The sequence below is a fragment of the Rhinolophus sinicus genome, linkage group LG07 (genome assembly GCF_036562045.2).
Source record: "Rhinolophus sinicus isolate RSC01 linkage group LG07, ASM3656204v1, whole genome shotgun sequence".
Classification (NCBI taxonomy): domain Eukaryota; kingdom Metazoa; phylum Chordata; class Mammalia; order Chiroptera; family Rhinolophidae; genus Rhinolophus; species Rhinolophus sinicus.
The window spans coordinates 98482087-98502313 of record NC_133757.1 but is presented as its reverse complement, the minus strand read 5'-3'; the positions used below and the strand labels follow the sequence as shown (position 1 = coordinate 98502313).

Genomic DNA, 20227 nt, shown 5'->3' with positions numbered 1-20227 from the left:
TACCCGATCCCCGTCAAGAAGGAAGGGGTTAATCAGGAGGCATCATGTAAGAAGTACTGCAAAGCAAGGACAGTCTGGATGAGGACATGTAGATGGGTCCCTCTTTGATGTTGCCGGCACCCCTTAGGTGGTCTGAACCTGGAAGAGCCGACTTGCCATTTGAAGCCTCCTGCTCTTAGCTGAAAACCCAGTTCCAAACCATGGAAGTCCAAAGCCATCCTTAAGATTCCTGTAAATTCGAGAGAGAGAGAGAGAGAGAGAGAGAGAGAGAGAGAGAGACGCTTATGTTCTCTTGGTTACCTCTGCCTCTAGGTTCTTGCATCCCCAGATACTATCTCTTTTTCACACTGAATTGACCCCTTTATTATTTATTAATTATCGCCATAATGAATACAGGTGAGAATGTCCTAGACTTTACTGAAGATTGGGGCAGGAGTAATGGAGGAGGGACTGTGCAATGAAAAAGTTGAACATCCTCCCTCAGATACTCCTGCTCCCAAGCACCTTTCAGCCAGCCCTCCCCATTCATGGTTTCTCTCTGGCCCTTCGTGCAGCAAACAGCCGTACATCTCTGAGGTTGCAATCACCTCCCACTTTTCTCCTCCCTCCTTTCTCCCTCCTTCTAAGAAAATTTGACACTTCTCACACAGAACAGATCTACCACCTCTTTGTGGCATGGGTTCTAGCTAGCATCCATGCTCTAAGGGCCCCACCTTCTATTTCAAAAACCATTGTACGTTACTTTGTCAGAGATGGTGGATTTTTGCTACATTGACCTAGGAATAAATTTTGTAATACTGGAGTTTGAACTGAATGCCAGACTAAGTAGGAGAGAGAATGGGGAAAAGGGGTGGTAATGAGTGATTGGGTTCAAAGGACCTTTCTTTCCACTAAAGGGTATTTGAACTGCCTTAGTCTTGTCACTTGCATACATTTTATACCCCCCTCGTTACTTCAAAGACAGTAATATCTTTGAAGACAAGGACTATTTCTGCTTCATTATCTTATCTCTGAGCATCTACCCTTGAACATAGTAGGTATGTTCAGTAAATACCGTGTTTCCCAAAGTAAGACCTAACTGGACAATCAGCTCTAATGCATCTTTGGAGCAAACATTAATATAAGACCAGACTTTACTATAGTATAAGACCGGGTCTTACATTAATTTTTGTTCCAAAAGATGCATTAGAGCTGATTGTCCGGCTAAGTCTTATTCTCGGGTAAACACGGTATTTACGGAACAAATAGATGTGCTCATGTGATACTAATGGATGATTAATAGTTGAGTCCGGAAGGCGAAAATAACATAGAAGAGAATAATTAAGCCATGAACCTTGTGGCTGTGAATGAGAGGGCGAATTTCTCAAGAATTTGGAAATGCCTAACCATATTTACATGCCTAGTCGTGTACGTAGCATTTAAATAAAAATTCGGGCTTGTATCTATCTGACTTATCACTAATTCAGATACATTTCCCCCCCCTAGATTAAAAACAAAAATGTAAAGGCCTATTTCCAGGGATTTTTAAAGGGCACCAAAGATTATAAATTTCATTTTAGTATTAGCAAATGACAATCTAATTTTAGTAAGTTATTTTGGATGTAATACACCTAAAACTCAGGTTAGTTTTGTTTTCTGGCTAATTATTTGAATGGGGAGACATTTCCATGGAGGTTTTAGGATAAAATATTACTTTGGGATATGTGACACATTTCCTTGTATTTTTAAAATCTCTTGGGTATTTTAGGGGAAATTTTATTCATCTGATTTTGATCTAAATATAATTTACTCACAATAATGGAGTAATGTTTGATAACCAGAGAAATCTATTGATGCTCTTACAGCTTTTCTCTTGGGACATAAGAAATCACATTTTCCAAAAGAAAATCACAGACCTACAATGTCTAATTTTCCCGCTTATTTAAGGCGGCCTGAGTTAAGCATCAAATTGGGTCGTCCAGATCAGTTATTTTTGTAATTAATTTTTTTGAGTCTTTCTTTTCAAAGTATGCATAGGAAATTTTCTTTGAAGAGGTTTTATTTTTTTCTTATTCTGACAGTTTTATCTGCTATCCTGTATTTTTCAAACAATGATTTTGGGAGATCTAAGGTAATAAAGCAATTTGATGTTTCTGTATTAATGGTATCTGTGTTCAATATGTTGCAGACCTGTCAGAAGCTTGCAAATGGCATTTAAATGTATTTCTTAATTTTAATTTTAAAGCACTTTGTATGAGAATTAGATACTAGTCCTAAGTGCATAGTTTGAATTTAAGAGAGGAGGTTTAGGCCAAGGTATAGGCAAATTTTGTACTCTTTAAAAGACTTGAAATCCGTTTACAAATATAAAAAGATGTTATGATGTCAATATTATGTTTTGGATGTGAAACATGAAAGAACTTGGGCAGTTTCCGATTCTAAGAGGATCTTGGGTGGCCATCCAGGAATTATGGGGCAGGGCCTAGTGCGTTGGCTTCTCCAGCACCTCTGACTTCTCTCCAGGCTCCTTCTGACTTCCAGGGTCTACGTCTTCTGGTCCCCCAGGGACCGTGTTGTTCCCAGCCCTTCCTGGGGTAGGCTCTGCATCTCTGACATGAGCCTTGTCTTCAGGTTCCCCTTCTTTACTGGAAGCCAGCTGGCCGGAAGTCTGGGCAAGGGCCCAGCTCTTACTCACAGCCCTTTGCTGCCCTCTGCTGCCCACAGCGAGTGGCGATTAATCCTCCAGGCCCAGATGGCCCATGGAGCTGGTGCCTGGATCATTGCAGTAGTCTTCTGGCTGCTCCTTCGTTTAGTTCACTAAACAAATCATAGCCAGATAAGTCTTACTGAAATATCATTTCACATGAGAATCAGCTCAGTCGTAGTGGTTAGGTGCACAGACTGGAGACAGCCTGGGTTCAGTTCCAGCTCTGTCGTTCATTAACTGTATACCTTTGGGCGAGTTGTATGTCCTTGGGCAAATTAGTTAAACTCTGTATGCCTCAGTTTGCTAGCCTGAAAAATGGGTTGATAATACCCTTATGAGGTAAGTATTATTATTATCAGGATTAAATGAAATAAAATGAGAAGAGTTTAGAACAGTATCTGGCACATAATAAGTGCTAAATAAATATTAGTTATTGTTATACTTATCAGTCGCTTCCTTTTAGGATTTACTGTAGGGCAACGTTTCCCAAAATGTGGGACTCCTAACACCGGGTGATATTAGATGGATCAAGAATATGGCATTCAATAACATGGACCACAGTGAGAAAACTTTTTAAAACTCTCTTTCTACTCTTCTCATTGTATCTACAGTGTTTCCCCGAAAATAAGACCTACCCGGACAGTCAGCTCTAATGTGTCTTTTGGAGCAAAAGTTAATACAAGACCCGGTATTATATTACATTACATTACATTACATTACATTACATTACATTACATTATGTAAGATAAGACCCTGTCTTATTTTACTATTGTCTGGGCAGTTCTTATTTTTTGGGGAAACACGGTAGGTAAAAGTGTCCGTTTGGTACTAGAACGTTTTTAACACTTCTCTAACATTTGTTAACCTCTCTTTTTAATAGAGGTAGGCCTCTCACTTAGAGACAGCTACAGGCTTTGAGAATTTAATAACACCATTTTCACACTATTTTCTACTTTTGGCAAATGATGCTGGTTTTATTTTATAGCGGTATTATAAAGTTTCTTTTAAAAATTAATCTAGGTTAAAAAGAATTGAGTTATAGATGATGTAATACAGAATTGTACACCTGAAATCTATGTAATTTTACTAACAATTGTCACCCCAATAAATTAAAAAAAAAGAATTGAGTTCATAAAAATGTTGAGTTAATCACGAACAAATCAGGCTATCATTTCAAATATGGCAGAAGTCATGAGCATGGTACTTACATGCCTGAAGTTTAAGGAAACTCCATGAGGAAGCACGTGCTTGGTGCCCTCCTGGTTGGTCCTCAGCTGGTCTGAGACCCTTTTCTCTCCTGGTGGGCCACTGTTTTAGCCAGGCTGTCCTGTCCCACTGAATGCTAACATTTCTTGAGCATTCCTGCCTTTGAATTTTTTCTCAAGAATGCCCTCCATGTTCCACTTTCCTGAGTTTCATTCATCCTTCAAGGCCTTATTTAAAACTAACATCCTCTGTAAGTCCTCTCTGAGTACCTTACTCCAATCCTCTCTCCTTCCTCCAGACTTTATCATGTTCGTTACCTGTTCCATTTATTTGGCAGTCATTTTTTATGATATCTATGATTGCCATATACATGTCCTGTTCCTACAACTGGAAGAAAAGGATTGGAAGCCTCCCTTAGGGTGGGGACAGTGTTTTAGTCATCTCAGAATCCCCTTTAGGGCCTCATGCAGTGCCTCGGATGCAGTAAATATTGCTAAATGATTTCTGTGTGTCTGTATTAAGGTATCATTTACATACCATAAAATCCATCTGTTCTGAGCATACCATTTGATGATTTTTAATAAATGTGTACCGTTGTGAACCCAGTACAGTCCAGTTTAAAATATTTTCATCACCCCCAAAGTTCCCTCCTGCCCATTTATAGTCAATCCCATCTTCTACCCCCGCCCAGGCAACAATTGATCTGCTTTCTGTCTCTGTAGTTTTAAAGGTATTTCACAGACATGGAATCATATAATCTGTAGTGTTTCCTGTGTGGCTTCTTTCATGTAGTGCAGTGTTCCTGTGATGCATCCATGTTGTCGCGTGTATTAGCACTTTGTGCCTCTTTATTGCATTGTAGCAATAGATGGACCACCTTTTGTTTATCCATTTCCCACGCAGTGGGCTTTGGGTTTGTTTCTAGTTTGGGGCTATTGGGAATAACTATCTGATGAATGTTCACGTGCAAGTCTGTGTGAACTTGTTTTCCCCCAGGTAGACTTAGGGGTGGAAATTGCTGGCTCCTCTGATAAGTATAAGGTGAACTTTTAATGAAACTACTGAACTGTTTACCGTTTCACATTCCTACCAGCAACATACGAGGGTCCAGTTTGCAGCACCCTCACCAACACTTGGTATTATCTGCCTTTTTTCCTTTCTAGTGGGTGATGTGGGGTGAATCAATTCTAGTGGGTGATGTGGGGATGGCTCTTGGATTTTCACGTTGAGCAATTGAGTGTTCAGTGCTACCATTTAATGGAGGCTGAAAGGAGAATGAACTTTTTTGAGAAAAATAAAAAGTTCTGATTTGGCCAAGTTGATTTTGAGGTGCCTATTAACCATTCAGAGGGACTGTTAAATAGGTAGTGGGATGTCTGAGGCTGCCTGTGTTTATTCCGTTTTCCTGAATTCATTACATAATTGCTTCAATTTTCTGTACGCTAGATATGTATCCGATGATCTCCACAAGTCACATAACTTCCTCTGATGTCAGTTTCCTCATCCATAAAGTAAAATAACCTGTCTTTCTCCAAAGGTTGGGTGAGGAGTGAATGAATTAATGACTGTGAAAGTCCTTATTGTCATGGTTATTATTATTGCATGATTACCATTTGTTTATTTCATTTTTGTGTTCGTTGAGGCTTCTAACCTTATGTTTTGTACATAAGCGGTGCTCAATAAATACTGACTTAAGAAATAAATGAATACAGGTAATGACTAAATTTGTAATGATGGACAGTGGAGAGAGGAGAAAGAGGAAAGAGAAAGAGAGAAGAGACAGGAGAGAGAAGGAGGGAGGGAGGAAAGGGAAGGTAGGGAAGGGAAGAGGACGGGAGAAAGGGGTTATAATTTGGATTGGCTTTAGGATAAATGGCCACCACAATTCCATATTAGAGCTTTGTGGAAAGGCAGTTTATCTTTTATGTTATGACACCAGGAAGAAACATGGAAGCGTCAGGATTTGGGGAGATATTTAAATAATACTTCCTTTTGTTGCTGAGGAATAACTAGTCCATTGTATGGCTAGACCACATGTTGTTTACGTACAATTGATGGACATTTGGATTGTTTTCACTTTGGGGCTATTACGAATAATACTGCTATGATCATTTATGTACAAATTTTTCTGTAGATATGTTTTAACCCATTCTAACAATCTCTTGTCTTTTAATTGGTGCATTGACGTTTAGAATGATTATTGGTATATAGTTACATAAATATTTACCCTATTTGTTACTGTTTTCTATTTTGTTGCCCTTGTTCTTTGTTCCTGGTTTTGTCTTCTCCGTTTTTTCTTTTTGGTGGCTTTAACTGAGCATTTTATATGATTCCATTTTTTTCTCCTTACTCAGTATCAATTATGTATCTTTTATTTTCACTTTCTAAAAAATGATTGCTCTGGAGTTTGCAATAAACATTTGCAACTCACCAAAATCCAATTTCAAATACACTGTACCACTTCACAAGTAGTGTGAGTGCCTTGTAATAACAAAATAATCCTAGTTTGTCCTTCCTGTCCCTTGTATCATCGCCGTCATTCATTACACTTATATATAAGCATGCATAAGTGTGTATATACACACACGTATACACAAAGGATATAGTCAAGGATATTGCTGCTATTATTTTGAACAACATGTTATCTGTTAGATTACTTAAAATAAAAAAAATAAAAATTTTTTATTTTACCTTCACTTACTCCTTCTTCAGTGCTCTTTTTAATGCAGATCTGTTTTTAATCATGAAAAGATGTTGGGTTTTGCCAAATGCTTTCTCTGTGTCTACCGAGGTCATAAAGTGTTTTCTGTCTTTGTTCTATTCATATGCGGTAGTACATCAATTTATTTTTCTATGTTGAACTAACCTTGTATTCCTGGGATAAGTCCCACTTGGTCATGGTTTATAACCCTTTTTATGTATTGCTAGATTCAGTTTGTTAGTATTTTGTTTGGCATTTTCACATCTATATTCATACGGGATATTGGTTTGTAGTTTTCTTGCAATATCGTTGTCTGATTTTCTTTATTGTTTTCTCTATTTCATTTATCTCCACTCTAGTCTTTATTATTTCTTCATTGGTTATTTAGGAGTGTTATTTAATTTTCAGATATTTGTGATTTTCCTAATCTTTTTATGCTGTTATTGATTTCTACTTTTATGCCATCATAGTTGGAGAAATACTTTGTATGATTTCAATACTTTCAAATTTATTGAGGCCTGTTTTATGGCCTAACATATGTTTTGTCCTGGAGAATGTTCTGTGTGCACTTGAGAATGTGTTCTGCTGTTGTTGAGTGGAGTATTCTTTTGTGTGCCCATCAACATAGATTTATAATTATTGCTTTATGCTGTTAGAGACGTCTGTTAGATCTAGTTGTTTTGTAGTGTTGTGCAAGTCTTCTCTTTCCTTGCTGGTCTTTTACCATGTTTCCCTGAAGATAAGACCTAGCCGGACAATCAGCTCTAACGCGTCGTTTAGAGCAAAAATTAACGTTAAGACCTGGTCTTGTTTTACTATAGTATAAGACCGGGTCTTTTATAATTTTTGATCCAAAAGACGCATTAGAGCTGATTGTCCGGCTAGGTCTTATTTTCAGGGAAACAGAGTATATAGCTGTTCTATCCATTATTGAAAGTGGAATATTGAGGTCTTCAACTATTATTGGAGAATTGTCTATTTCTAGAATTGTCTATTTCTTCCTTCAGTTATTTCATTTTTTGTTTTATGTATTTTGATGCTCTTTTGTTATGTGTATATGTGTTTACATATATATAATGTATATGCATGTACATGTTTATATATGTTTGTAACAGTTGTATCTCCTTGATGAATTGACTCTTTTGTCATTGTAGAATGTCTTATTTATCTTTAGTAACAGTTATTGTCTTTAAGTCTATTTTGTCTGATATTAGTGTAACCACTCCACTCTCTTATAGTTGCTGTTTGCATGGTATATATTTTTTCATCCTTTTACTTTCAACCTTTTTGTATCTTTGAGTATAATATGTGTCTCTTGCCGACAGCATATAGTTGTATCATTTATTTTTATCTATTCTGCCAATTGGATTTTAATTGGAGTCTTTAGTTCATTTAAGTTTAATTTAAATACTGATGAAGTTGGATTTACTTCTCTCATTTTGCTATTTTCTCTGTATCTTTGTTTTTTTCTCCTTTGTTCTTCCACTACTACCTTCTTTTGTGTTAAATAAATATTTTAAATTATTTTCCTATGGTAACATTTTAATTCTCTTATTTATTTATTTTTTTTTAGTGGTTGCTCTGGGGATTACTGTTAATGTCTTAATTTATAGCAATCTAATTCAGATTAATATCAACTTAATCTCAATAGTATACAAAACTTTGCTCCTACGTAGTACTTTCCATCCCTCCTTCATCCTGTTGTCAAAAATTACATCTTCATACATTTTGTACCCATTAAGACAGATTTATAATTAAGACAGCATAATTGCTTTATGCTGTTACTTTTTCAAATCAGATAGGAGAAGAGTTACAAACAAAAAATACGTGTACACAGTCTTTAATATTTGCTTTTATATTTACCTTTATTTGTGCTCTTCATTGCTTCTTCATGTGGTTTGAGTTGCTGTCTAATCTCCTGTTACTTCAGCCTGAAATAGAAATTCCTTTAGTATTTCTTGCAGGGCAGATCTGCTAGCAATAAACTCTGTTTTTGTTTATCTGGGAATGTCTTAAGTTTTCCTTGATTTTTGAAGGAGAGTTTTGCTGATGTAGATTTCTTGGTGGATTTTTTTTTTCTTTGAATATGTCATCCACTGCCCTGTGGCCTCCATGGTTTCCAATGAGCAATCAGCTGTTAATCTTATTGAGGCTCCCTTGTGTGTAAGGAGTCACTTCTCATTGCTGCTTTCAAGATTCTCTCTTTTTCTCTAGTTTCTAATAATTTTATTATAAATTGCAAACCCCCTGTCATCCTGCCCATGTTTCACCATCCCTATTTGAAAGGATAGCGTGGAACATTTTTTTAGTGCTTTAATTCAACCCTTGAATCTCTGTAGCATTTCTCTGATCTATCAACTTTATGATTTAGTAATACATGGTTTTGTTTTTCATTATCATATTTCATTGTTTTATGAAACTTTATAGAGGGATAGTTATGTGATCCATTGCCGTAATTCATTCCCCTAATAGATTGGTTGAGCACATGCATATGAAGAGATCTATGCAAGACTTTCAGTTTTCTTAGGTAAGTGACAGATGGTCCTGCCTGTGAGGATGACACATTTGGATGGTAGAGGACACATACTCAACTAACTGCTATACAATTGGAATGGAGGTGTACTGAGTATAAACCGTATTTTTGGAGCACAGAGGAGGAAGTCACTGATTTTTATATTTGATAGATAAGCAAACTGAGGGTTATATAGATTGAGCAATTTGAGACTTTTACATAATTTAGAAAGACAGAGCCAAGGACTAGAACCTATTATTCTGGGTTGTTTCTATGCAACGATGGTGATTATAGAGTGTAGCTATTCTGTATTTTCAAGCATCAAAAGCAAAAAGAATTCTTAAATGAAATGGCAGAAAATGATTTGGCAGAAGTTGATGATGTTGGTGATAGGACTTGGGTAATGTACCCCAGTTTCGTGTTTTCAAATGTATTAATTGATCCACAAAGGACATGTAGATGTGTGAAAGCGCAGACCAGCTATTTTACTTCAAAAGATGTGCATGCTACAAATAAAATTAACAGTATTTATTTATACTTATTAGACGTATGAATTTAGTAAACAAGTGATTATGAAACTTGAGGTTCAAAAATATTAAAATACATGTAATTTTACTAAATCCAACCTGTTTTCTTTCCCTTTTAATTGATATTTATGTTTTGAAAAAAACTCCTTCTTCCCTTCATCTCCAGTAAAATTTTGGATTGATACAGTTTATATTAGAGTTTCCTTAATAATAGGAATCGCAGCTCATTCAAAACTGTTCTTTTCCCATAGGGTAAAGCATGATTTATTTGGGCATAGAGTTTTAATTTTAATCTGTATGCCTCCTTTTCTATTCTCCCATGATTCTTTGCAGCACGGCAAGAGAAAGCAAGTCTTATAAAAAGAAATACAGTATGTGGTGCTTATTAAAGTTACGTACATCTCTTCTCACAGGAGAATTTTGATTAACTGCAGGTTGTGCACATGTCGCATATGGACATTTCTAGGGAACAGATTCCTCATTGCCGAGCAGTGAATGGCTTCTAGTACTTCATTATTGCTCTGGGAACACGTTAGTAATGATTATGAAAGGTAGGATACCATGAAATCTGTAAGGTGATTTGGCAGAAGTCGATGCTGTTGGTGCCAGGATTTCGGTACCGTGCCGCAGTTTCCTGTTTTCAGATGTATTAATTGATCCGCAAAGGACATCTTTTGGAGACAAGAATTCAGACAGACTGGCACAGGCTGGACCCCCGCCAAGACTGCTCGGAAGGTTGCCATACTGGGAGCAAAAGAGTGAGAGAGAGAAAGAGAGAGAGAGAGGGAGAGAGAGAGAGAGAGAGAGGCAGAGGGAGAGCTGAGGAAAGAAAAAAAGGCAAGACTTGGCACAGCTCAGTCAAATCAGCTTCTTTTGTCTGCTTTCTCGGCTTGAGCTTCAGGAAAGAAAACCGTCCTGGGGTACAGAAAAACTCAGAACTTTTTGGTTTTCAAACTTAGAAGGCTTTTTAAGTCTCTTGGGCTATTTGAAAGTGTTGGTACATATAATGACGTTTAGTCACCAGTATTAAGGGAAATAAAAGCCTGTTTCAAAATGAAGCTTCCACAGTGTCCATGCATTTGGGAAATACTGTACTTGATTTTTTGCATGTATGATTATACCATGAGAGACAGGATTAATGTAGAAGATGGCAAGGCAAATTTGTATTTAGAGAGGATATTAATTTTCTGCAAAATAAAAGTTTGTTCAACAATACAAACCTGCTTTCAAATCAAATCAGACATCCTTCGGAATGTGTTCAGAACGTAAGTTTTTAGATTTTATTTTATTTTATTTTTCCCATTTGTAGACATTCACTTTTCAAGGAGGCTTTCTAAGATTTTATGCAACCTAGCCAGGAAGGCAGAGTAAAAGTTGTTTTATCTATGTGTTTAAGAAAACGTTTTCTTAAAGCAACAGCTTTTATTTCTGCTGCTTCGTGCTGTCCTAAACTACATCCCCCAGCAATGAGTGACAACACTGAAGACCAGAAAGGCAAGCTGAAGACACCCGACTTCGCTTGAAGGGCAAACAAGAAATGTGAGCTTGGTCATTATTTTTGTGTGTGTCTTTGCTCTGAACCAGTTTTTGGAGGTGGGTGGGGAGGTGGGTGGGGAGGTGTCTAAGTCTAAAAGATGTGTGCGATTAGGGAATTCTCATTGTGAGAAGGAAATGGTAAAAGGTAATTTTTATGATGTTGGCAAAAATGGCTGGGAATGATAGAGAATAGAAATTTAAATCTTTTGAATAAGTTGTGCTTGAAATACATGGAGAAATATTGCATTAATTTTAGCTGATTAGATTGTATCATAAAACGATTACTATAGCTCGGCTCTCTCAAAATGTTTTTAAGTAGAAGGAAAATATAGAAAGTTCATCGATTTTCTTTTCAATACTACCCAGTATTTTACTTACATGTATACTTTATATCTAATTTCTTTAACAATAAATAGTTCCTATTAGGCCCGGTTATGGTTGGATTATGATAGTTCTGCTCTTAAAAATCAGCATTGTAGTAGGAGAGGTTAATTGTAAGGCACGTATTTTTGTGGACCACCCTCATTGTAAGTATTCTATTTCTGAAAGAAGAAAGTTTGAGTTGTAGTAGGTTCTGACTTCCTGTAATATTATATTTTCTTTTTACTTTATATGCTAAAAGAATACAGGAAAATCATATATATTCACATAAGTGCTAATCATTTTGGACAGTATAAAAGACTGCTCCAGGATGCTTTTGTTTTGAGTATGTAATGGATTTGTTAATCCTTTCACAAAAAAAATTTTTTTGTTTGTTTATAGCTTTATATTACTGTGCGCCTTCAATAATCAATTGTTTGAAATGGTTTTTATAGTATTATAATGACATAGCAATTCTGAGAGTGGCATTTAATACATAAATACTATTTAAAAATATATGAAACCTACGAAAGGTGTTTGCATAGTTAAGATTAAGTATTTCCTTCAACTTTTTTTTTTTTTTACTAATCACCATCTTGATCTTCCATACAATGAAATCACTTAATGGTTATGTGGGTTGCCAAAATGACAACCTTTGTCTTATAAGCTTCTTTATCCACCACCTCGCTGATGCTCCTAAAATGGACGCCAAGACATAAAAGGCAATGCTGGTAGGCACTGGAAAAGGAGGTGTTTTGCATGGCTACAGGCTTCCTTTTTGAACTGATCACAGGCTCCTGTGCGCCTATACTGAAAACCAACAGTATGTGAAACAAAAAGAAAGTTCAGTAAATAAGTTTAAATTTGAGCTACATTTTAATAGTGACCGTCTTATTACCGATTTTTATGTACTTTAATTTACTTCTTAACCAGGTTTGCTAAATATACAACTTCTTTCGTTTAAGACCTTTTGCCCTTCACGTTAAAAGAATTATTTGCTAGCTTGTTTCCTAACTTCTTTGCAGCGAACTCAGTAACAACAAACTTATTTTATATTCAGACTGTTTTATGTCCAATTATTTTCTACCAGTATAATAAAAAATAAGCCAATTAAAAAACAAAGGTGTCAGAACATACCTTAAGAAATATTAAATTTTTCGAGAGTGGTAAAGCTATGTTTTGTAGTATGTATTAGACTTAAGATTTGATAATAAATATTAGCTGTAATACCCAATAAAATTTCTTACCAACATATTCTCTCTCGTCTACTTGTTACATATCTTAAAATGAAAAAAGTCTCATGTTAAGATGCTCCTTGTTAACTGGGTATAACAGACACTCCTTTGTATAACCTTTTTTTAAAGGTATTTTAAGAAATTGTGTTGATTACATTTTCAGACACGTGCGTGTAGGCTTAACATAATGCATTCTTCTTTACTTTTAGAACTTTTCTATTACAAAAACATTGACATTTAGGTTATTCATTATTTTCCTATTAGTATTAATATTTCAAATCTTATTTTAAAGTATGTAAATACTCATGATTGTAAATGAACTAATTCTACCTCAGCATATATTCATTGTAGTTTGAATTTCATAATGTTTTGAAGTAGAATTATTAGGACAGAAGTGGATTAATATTTAACTGCTACTTGATGCCGATTATTAAGCCTATTTAGATGTATATACCTGAGCGTATAAACACATAATTCTATAAATTAATGCAAACCTCTCAGGAGAACTTAGTCCAGGATTTTATAATTATCCCCTCATTTATTCATTTAAACAAATGCTTATTGAGTACCCACTTAAGTATGCTAATATTTTATTGATGAAGTTATTTTGGGTAATGGGGAAGGAAGCCATATACATGGCGGAAGGAATACATTTAAAGTATATGTACAAAAGCCTAGAGAGAAAAGAGCACTATTGTAACAAGATTTATTTCAGTAGATTAAAATATATTGACTTTTATTGCACAACATATATATTATAGAGTGTTATTATTAAAAAAATCAGGAGATTAGTTGTAACCTGTACAGCTATACGATTTTGTTTTACCATTATTTAGGTTGTTGCATCTTATTGGCCAAAAAGCCTCAGTTGTTCAAGTCTTCTGACAGATGTGTAAAATAAACAATTCAAATAGTGTGAGGAAGAAATTGAATAGGGAAGATTAAACCACTGCTCACATTCTAGATTTTACCTATGTCAAAGTAGGTATCGTTGGACTTTAAAAGATGTGGCTGCTATGTAAAAAACCATGGCCTGTTTATGAGGGATTTTCTTCCCTTCCCTTCCCTTCCCTTCCCTTCCCTTCCCTTCCCTTCCCTTCCCTTCCCTTCCCTTCCCTTCCCTTCGCTTCCTTTCGCTTCTCTTCCTTTCCTTTCTCTTTTCCCTTTCTATTTCTTACCCTCTCCTCCTCTTCTTACCTTATCCTACCCCACCCTACCCTACCCTACATCTGTAAGCCAGCATGGTCCTTAGAAAGTAAATTTGCTGGGGGAGGTCTATTTTAAATGGACCAATCAGTTTACTTTCTGTAATCTCTAATGTTATGGTTTTATTTGTTTGTTTTGTTTTTTTCTTTAGCTTTGTTCAATAACAGACTCATTAGCATAATACACCTGTTGACTCTAGACATAAATGAGCCTTTAACTTATTTATTCCATGCAGTTTTTTTCTAATATAAAAAGAAGGTATAGGTTTAGATTCTGAAAAGGAGATACAAGTCACATGAACCAGGGAGATGAACTTGGAAGCTGTTATGGTTGCCAAGGCCTGCGTCAGGACTGGTGGCTGATGGGCTGGTGGCTGATGGAATGGGGATGAGACATGTTTCAGCTGTAGGTCTGGACTGCGGAAGTCACTCAACAAATATTCCTAGAGGACCTGTTCTGTGCCAGGTACTATGCTGGATATAGGGGATACTAAGATGTCATTTCTGCCCATAAGGAATTCATAGTCTAAGTGGAGCTAGGGGGAAGGATAAGAATAACTGATAAATGTATTTCTCTTTATAGTTTACCTGTTGCCTCATTTAATTCTAGCAACAGTGCCTAGCACAGAGACTGGTACGTAATGCCCACCCAATAAGGATTTCTTGGAAGAAGAAACCAAGTTGTAAACCAGATTATTATCTTCTTGGGTCTTACTTGATCAAGAGAATTTTCTTCTCATGGTTGAGAGACAAAAAGCACTGTGCTTTTATCTTGAGTCTGTGCTGCTGGTTTGTGTTTAGATGGTGTGGAGGAGGGTAGGGCCACATTCTTTGTGACCAAGTTAGAATCCTTCCAGGTAGCGGTTGGAGACAATATAAAATAAGGACTTGGCTGGTCCACAATGACCCTGAGCACGAGTCCCTCCCACTTGGCCCTCCATCGTCTTGCATTTCCCCTCTCCCCGTGTCCCCAAAGGATCCCAGCACTGTACCTTGGTGGGGTGGCCTAAGCATGGAGCAGACCAACTGATGGTCTAACAAGTTTAAAGTCTTTCTTACGAGCATGGGAAGAAGGCTGAGGGGATTGAGAGAGAGAGAGAGAGAGGGAGAGGGGGAGAGGAAGAGAAAGATTTGTGAGGAAAAATTGTGGGGAGCTGAGGGTACTGCTCAATAGCTGGCTTCAGTCCCATCACTAACTTTGCTGAGTGCGTGAGGGCGAGTGTGGGACCTTGGGGTTAGGCTGGAATATCAGAAGCAGCCCGCATCAAGAGTATGATAAGCATTCTGAAGGGAGGGCTGCTGAGGCCAGTGCATGTTGAACAGCATCTGTCTAGGTCTTTCACCAGGGGTGTTTCGAGAACTAGGAGAGGGAGGGGCAGTCAGGACCATTGTGTGTACTGAGGAGGTGTGGGGGCTGAAATTCAGTCCCCATTTTCTTGCCCAAGCCCTGTGCCTTGGTCTGCTAGAGGAAGGTACATAGTCAACATGAGTGCAAGTGGTGGCCCTGGAGAGAGTGGGCATGAGGTGAATCCAAGCTTAGAATTGGATGAACAGGAATGGAAGAAGGTCAGAGGGTCCAGGGTGGGGGAGGAGGGGCAGCATTCCAGGATGTGACTGTCGGTGTCTAGATGGTGTTGGAAATGTTACTAGAAGAGTTCCAGAGAACATGCTGAAACTAGGAGACATGAGTGTATAGAAATGTTGGGAAAGTGAAAGAAAAGGTTCAGAGAATACTGAAGTTAGGAGTTTATTCTGAAACCCAACAGAGTGTGAATAATAGCACCAACTGCGAGGCGTGACTCTCGTTGGTCCCTGGTTTTGCTAAGGTCATTTTATGTCCCTAAAAGCAAGTGTGGAAAAGGAAAAGTGTTACCTGTTTATGTTCTGTGTTCTACAATGTTATGAGAATTAAAATTTTCTGTTTTATAGGTAAGAATCTTTTGGTGCTGTGTCATTAGAATACCCCTAATATATGGATCTTGTGGTTTTATGGGAAATATTGTGTTATTACAGTTTAGGGTTTGAAGGATTAGTCCCTCTGTAGTGATACCATGGTTTCACCTCATACGTCAATGGTATTTGTATCTCTTTTCCCATTAGCCTCTGTAAGTTATTTTCCCTTACTTGAAAATTTGATCAAATTGTTCTCAGAGACTCAGGAGTGCTTTATTCCAGTGCCTTTGAAACAAATAGTCCTTTACCAACAAGGGGTGTAGAGAATGGGATTCACAGTCTCACCAACCTCAGTCTGAAAATGTTGACTCCATTTTTAATTTGTTGAACTTTGGTCAGGTTACATAATCCCAGTTTTCTGATTTTTCTTTTTCAACAAAAGTTTTTTGTTGTTGTTTGTTTTTTAGTTTTTTATTGGGGTGACAATGGTTAGTAAAGTTACATAGGTTTCAGTTATAAAATTCCGTAATACATCATCTATGTATCATATTGTGTGTTCACCACCCAGAGTCAGTTCTGCTTCCATCACCACATATTTGATCCCATTTGCCCTCATCTACCACCCCCACTCCCCCCTTACCCTCTGGTAACCACTAAACTATTGTCTGTGTCTATGAGTTTTTGTTTCTTTATTTCTTTGTCTTATTCCTTTGTTGTTTTCAGTTTTATATCCTATGTATCAGTGAAATCATATGGTTCTTGACTTTTTCCGTCTAACTTTTGCTTAGCGTAATAATCTCAAGATCCATCCATGTTGTCGTAAATGGCACTATTTAATCTTTCTTATGGCCGAATATTATTCCATTGTGTATATATACCATGTCTTCTTTATCCAGTCACCTATCGAAGGACACTTTCGTTGTTTCCATGTTTTGGCCACTGTAAATAAAGCTGCAATGAACATTGGAGCACATATATCTTTACGGATAAATGTTTTCAGAATTTTTGGGTATATACCCAGGAGAGGGATTGCTGGATTGTATGGTAATTCTATTCTTAATTTTTTGAGGAACCTCCACACTGCCTCCCATAACAGCTGCACCAGTCTGCATTCCCACCAACAGTGTATGAGGGTTCCTTTTGCTCCACAGCCTCTCCAACACTTGTTATTATTTGTCTTGTTGATGATAGCCATTCCAACTGGTGTGAGGTGATATCTCATTGTGGTTTTATTTGCATTTCTCTGATGATTAGTGATGTTGAGCATCTCTTCATATGTCTATTGGCCATCTGTATGTCTCTTTGGAGAACAAGCCAATTAAAAAATAGGCAGAGGACCTGAATAGATATTTCTCCAGTTTTCTCATTTGTAAAACAGAGATCATATTATCTTCCTTAAAGGTTCTTAGGAGGAGAAATAAGGAAATATGTGCAAAGCTCTTAGCATAGTGCCTGGTACATAGTAAGTACTCAATAAATGGTAGATATTGTCATTTTTTAAATTAAATTAAAAAAACTGTGGTAAAAATACATAACCTAAAATTTACCATCTTAACCATTTTTAAGTATACAGTTCAATGGCGTTCAGTATATTCATATTGTGTTGTCATCACCATCATCCATCCACAGAAATCTTTTCATCTTGTAAAACTGAAACTCTCTACCCATTTGTCAACAACTTCCCATGCCCCCCACTCCTAGTCCTTGGAAACCACCATTCTACTTTCTGTCTCTATGAATTTGACTACTCTGTGTACCTCATATAAGTGGAATTGTGTCCTCAAGATCCATGCATGATGTATCATCAGAATTTCCTTCATTTTTAAGGCTCAGAAATATTCCATTGTTATGTATACCACATGGTGTTTACTTCTTCACCTGTCCATGGTCACTTGGGTTGTTTCTACCTTTTTGCTGTTGCAAATAATGTTGTTTTGAGCATGGGGATACAAATATCTGTATGAGTCTTTGCTTTCAATTCTTTTGGGCATATACCCAGAAGTGGAGATGCTGGATCAATAGACAGTATTAGCACTCATATCAAGTTACATTTTTGAAAAACTTGTAAGCTGAAATGATGTAAGTTGAATTTGATGTTCCAGCATAGATAGTGGTATAATAAATAGAAGGCTATAGACTTGACTAAGAGCTCATGACGTCTAGCTTTCTGTGGAAATAACCCAAACACCACGTTTGTCATCTCTAAATTATTTTGTAGAATAGAGTTTTTCATGGTGTGTTAATCAGGGCAATAGTCTAATTACTATAAAATAGTATTTATGCATTATCATGGGATGTAATAGTCATTTCATTTTTTTTACACAAAGTGGTTACTTAGCATTCTTACCATTTCTGGTTTAGAGAACTTCCTTTAGCCATTCTTTTAGGGTAGGTCTGCTGGCCACCGCCTCTTAATTTTCCTTCATCTGGGAATGTCTTGATTTCCCTTTTTTCCTGAAGGATATTTTTGCTGGATATGGAATTCTGGGCTGACAGTCTGTTTTTTTTCCCCCCAGCATTTGAAAAATGTTGTGCCACTTTCTTCTGCCTCTGTGGTTTCTGATAAGAAACCTGCTATCATTCCAAGTGTTTTTCCCTTCTAGGTAAGCTGTTCTCTCTCACTACTTTCAAAATCTTTCTCCTTGTCTTTAGTTTTCAGAATTTGATTATGATGTATCTTGTCATGTATTTCTTTGGATGTATCCTGGGGTTCACTCAGATTTATATCTTCTGCCAAATTTGTGAAGTTTCCAGCCATCATTTCTTCAAGTACGTTTTTAGGCCCACCCTCTTTCTCCTTTCCTTCCAGGACTTGGATGACAAGAATGATAGATCATCTGGATAGTCCTACAGGTTGTTGACATTTATCATTTTTTTTAAATCTGTTTTTTGTTTAAAAAATTAGGTAATTTCAATTGTTCCTATCTTTGAATTCACTGATTCTTTCCTCTGTCATCTTCATCCCACCTAGTGAGTTTTAATTTCAGCTATTGTATTTTATCTGCTATTGTTTTGCGGAGACTTTCGATTTCTTTCATTTCTTTCACGTGTGTTCATAATAGCTTATTGAAATGTTTTTATGATGCCTGCTTTAAAATCCTTGTCAGATAATTTCAGCATCCATTTCATCGTGGTGTTGGCATCAGTTGATTGTATTTTGTCATTCAAGTTGAGTTTTTCCTTGTTCTTGGTGTGATAAGTCATTTTGATTATACCCTGGACATTTTGGGTATTATGTTATGAGACTCCGGATCTTACTTAAATCTTCTGTTTTAACAGCCCTCCTCTGACATCATTCCAGCAGGGGGAAAGGGACCACTCCCTCATTATTACTAGGTGGAGGTGGCAGTCCAGGCTCCTCATTGGCCTTTATTTGCAGCCCGGTGTGGAATGGGTGTCTTGTTCCTGCTGGGTTGGGGTAAAGTTCAGGCTCCTTATAGGCAATACCGTTATTTTTATCGTTATTTTTGTAGTTAGTTGATGAAATAACCTGAACAGTCCCTGAGCTGTGTATTCCTTAAATTTAGCTTATATTGGTGATACTTGTGTTTGACAACTTATTTAATGATCGTCAAATTCTCAAATTAGGGACTGAGCCCTCTCTAATCACTAGATCCTTGAAGATTTGTATGTGTTTACCATTAGCACATCAAAAGAAAAGATTTTAAGTGAAGAAATAGGATTATAGTTTCTACTTTATTATAACTTCAGAAATTCATTTTTAAAAGGAGAGCAAAGTCGGTCTCTTCTAGGTTTGCATTTTTCCCATTAGTAACATGCTAGGTTTTTCAGACTTTTGTAACTTAGTTTTTAGAAGAGATCAATATATTAGTAATAGTCAGAAGACATGCATCTGGTTGGAGGCTTAAAAAAATTCATTGATTATTTCATTTGCTAACTCACATCTATGGTGTCAGGTCAATAACACAGATCTTAAAGGTGATGCGTATGTCTTCAGAGTAACAGATTTTCAGGATTCTTAATGGTTATCTATGGTATAGTAATGACAGTGCTGGACCCCAGGACTGGATCACTTACTAACTGGGTGATCTTGGAAAATTCTTCAAAACTCTAAGGGTTGCCTTTTCCTATCTAAAAACTTGGTGTCATAATACCTAAATCCAAAGGTTACTAAGAGTATTAAATGAGATAATATGCCTGAAAGCAATTTAACTGATATGTATTACACAAACCTGAGAGAGAATTATCTAGTCTAGCGACTTCAGACATGGACTGTGAGGGGTAAAGATAATGCACCTAATTCTGTATCATTTTCAGCTCTGTGTACCAATAGACGATGGGTTATACACATGTATTTTTAAATGCTTTAAAAAGTTTCAATTATGGAAAACTTCCAAACACATAG

General features: G+C 36.7%; 1 protein-coding gene across 2 annotated transcripts in view; it reads left to right on the top strand.

Moving 5' to 3' along the window:
* Window positions 1-20227, top strand: part of MSRA (methionine sulfoxide reductase A) — a 333781-nt gene that overhangs the window by 22295 nt on the left and 291259 nt on the right. The window contains exon 1 of one of the 2 annotated variants that reach the window (XM_074338345.1): window positions 10870-10897. The exons of the other annotated variant lie outside the window; for it this stretch is intronic. Within the exon in view, the coding sequence (XP_074194446.1) occupies window positions 10885-10897 (13 nt within the window). The 5' untranslated portion in view covers window positions 10870-10884. Of the gene's footprint in view, window positions 1-10869; window positions 10898-20227 lie in introns of those variants that run through there. 2 annotated transcript variants of the gene reach the window in all.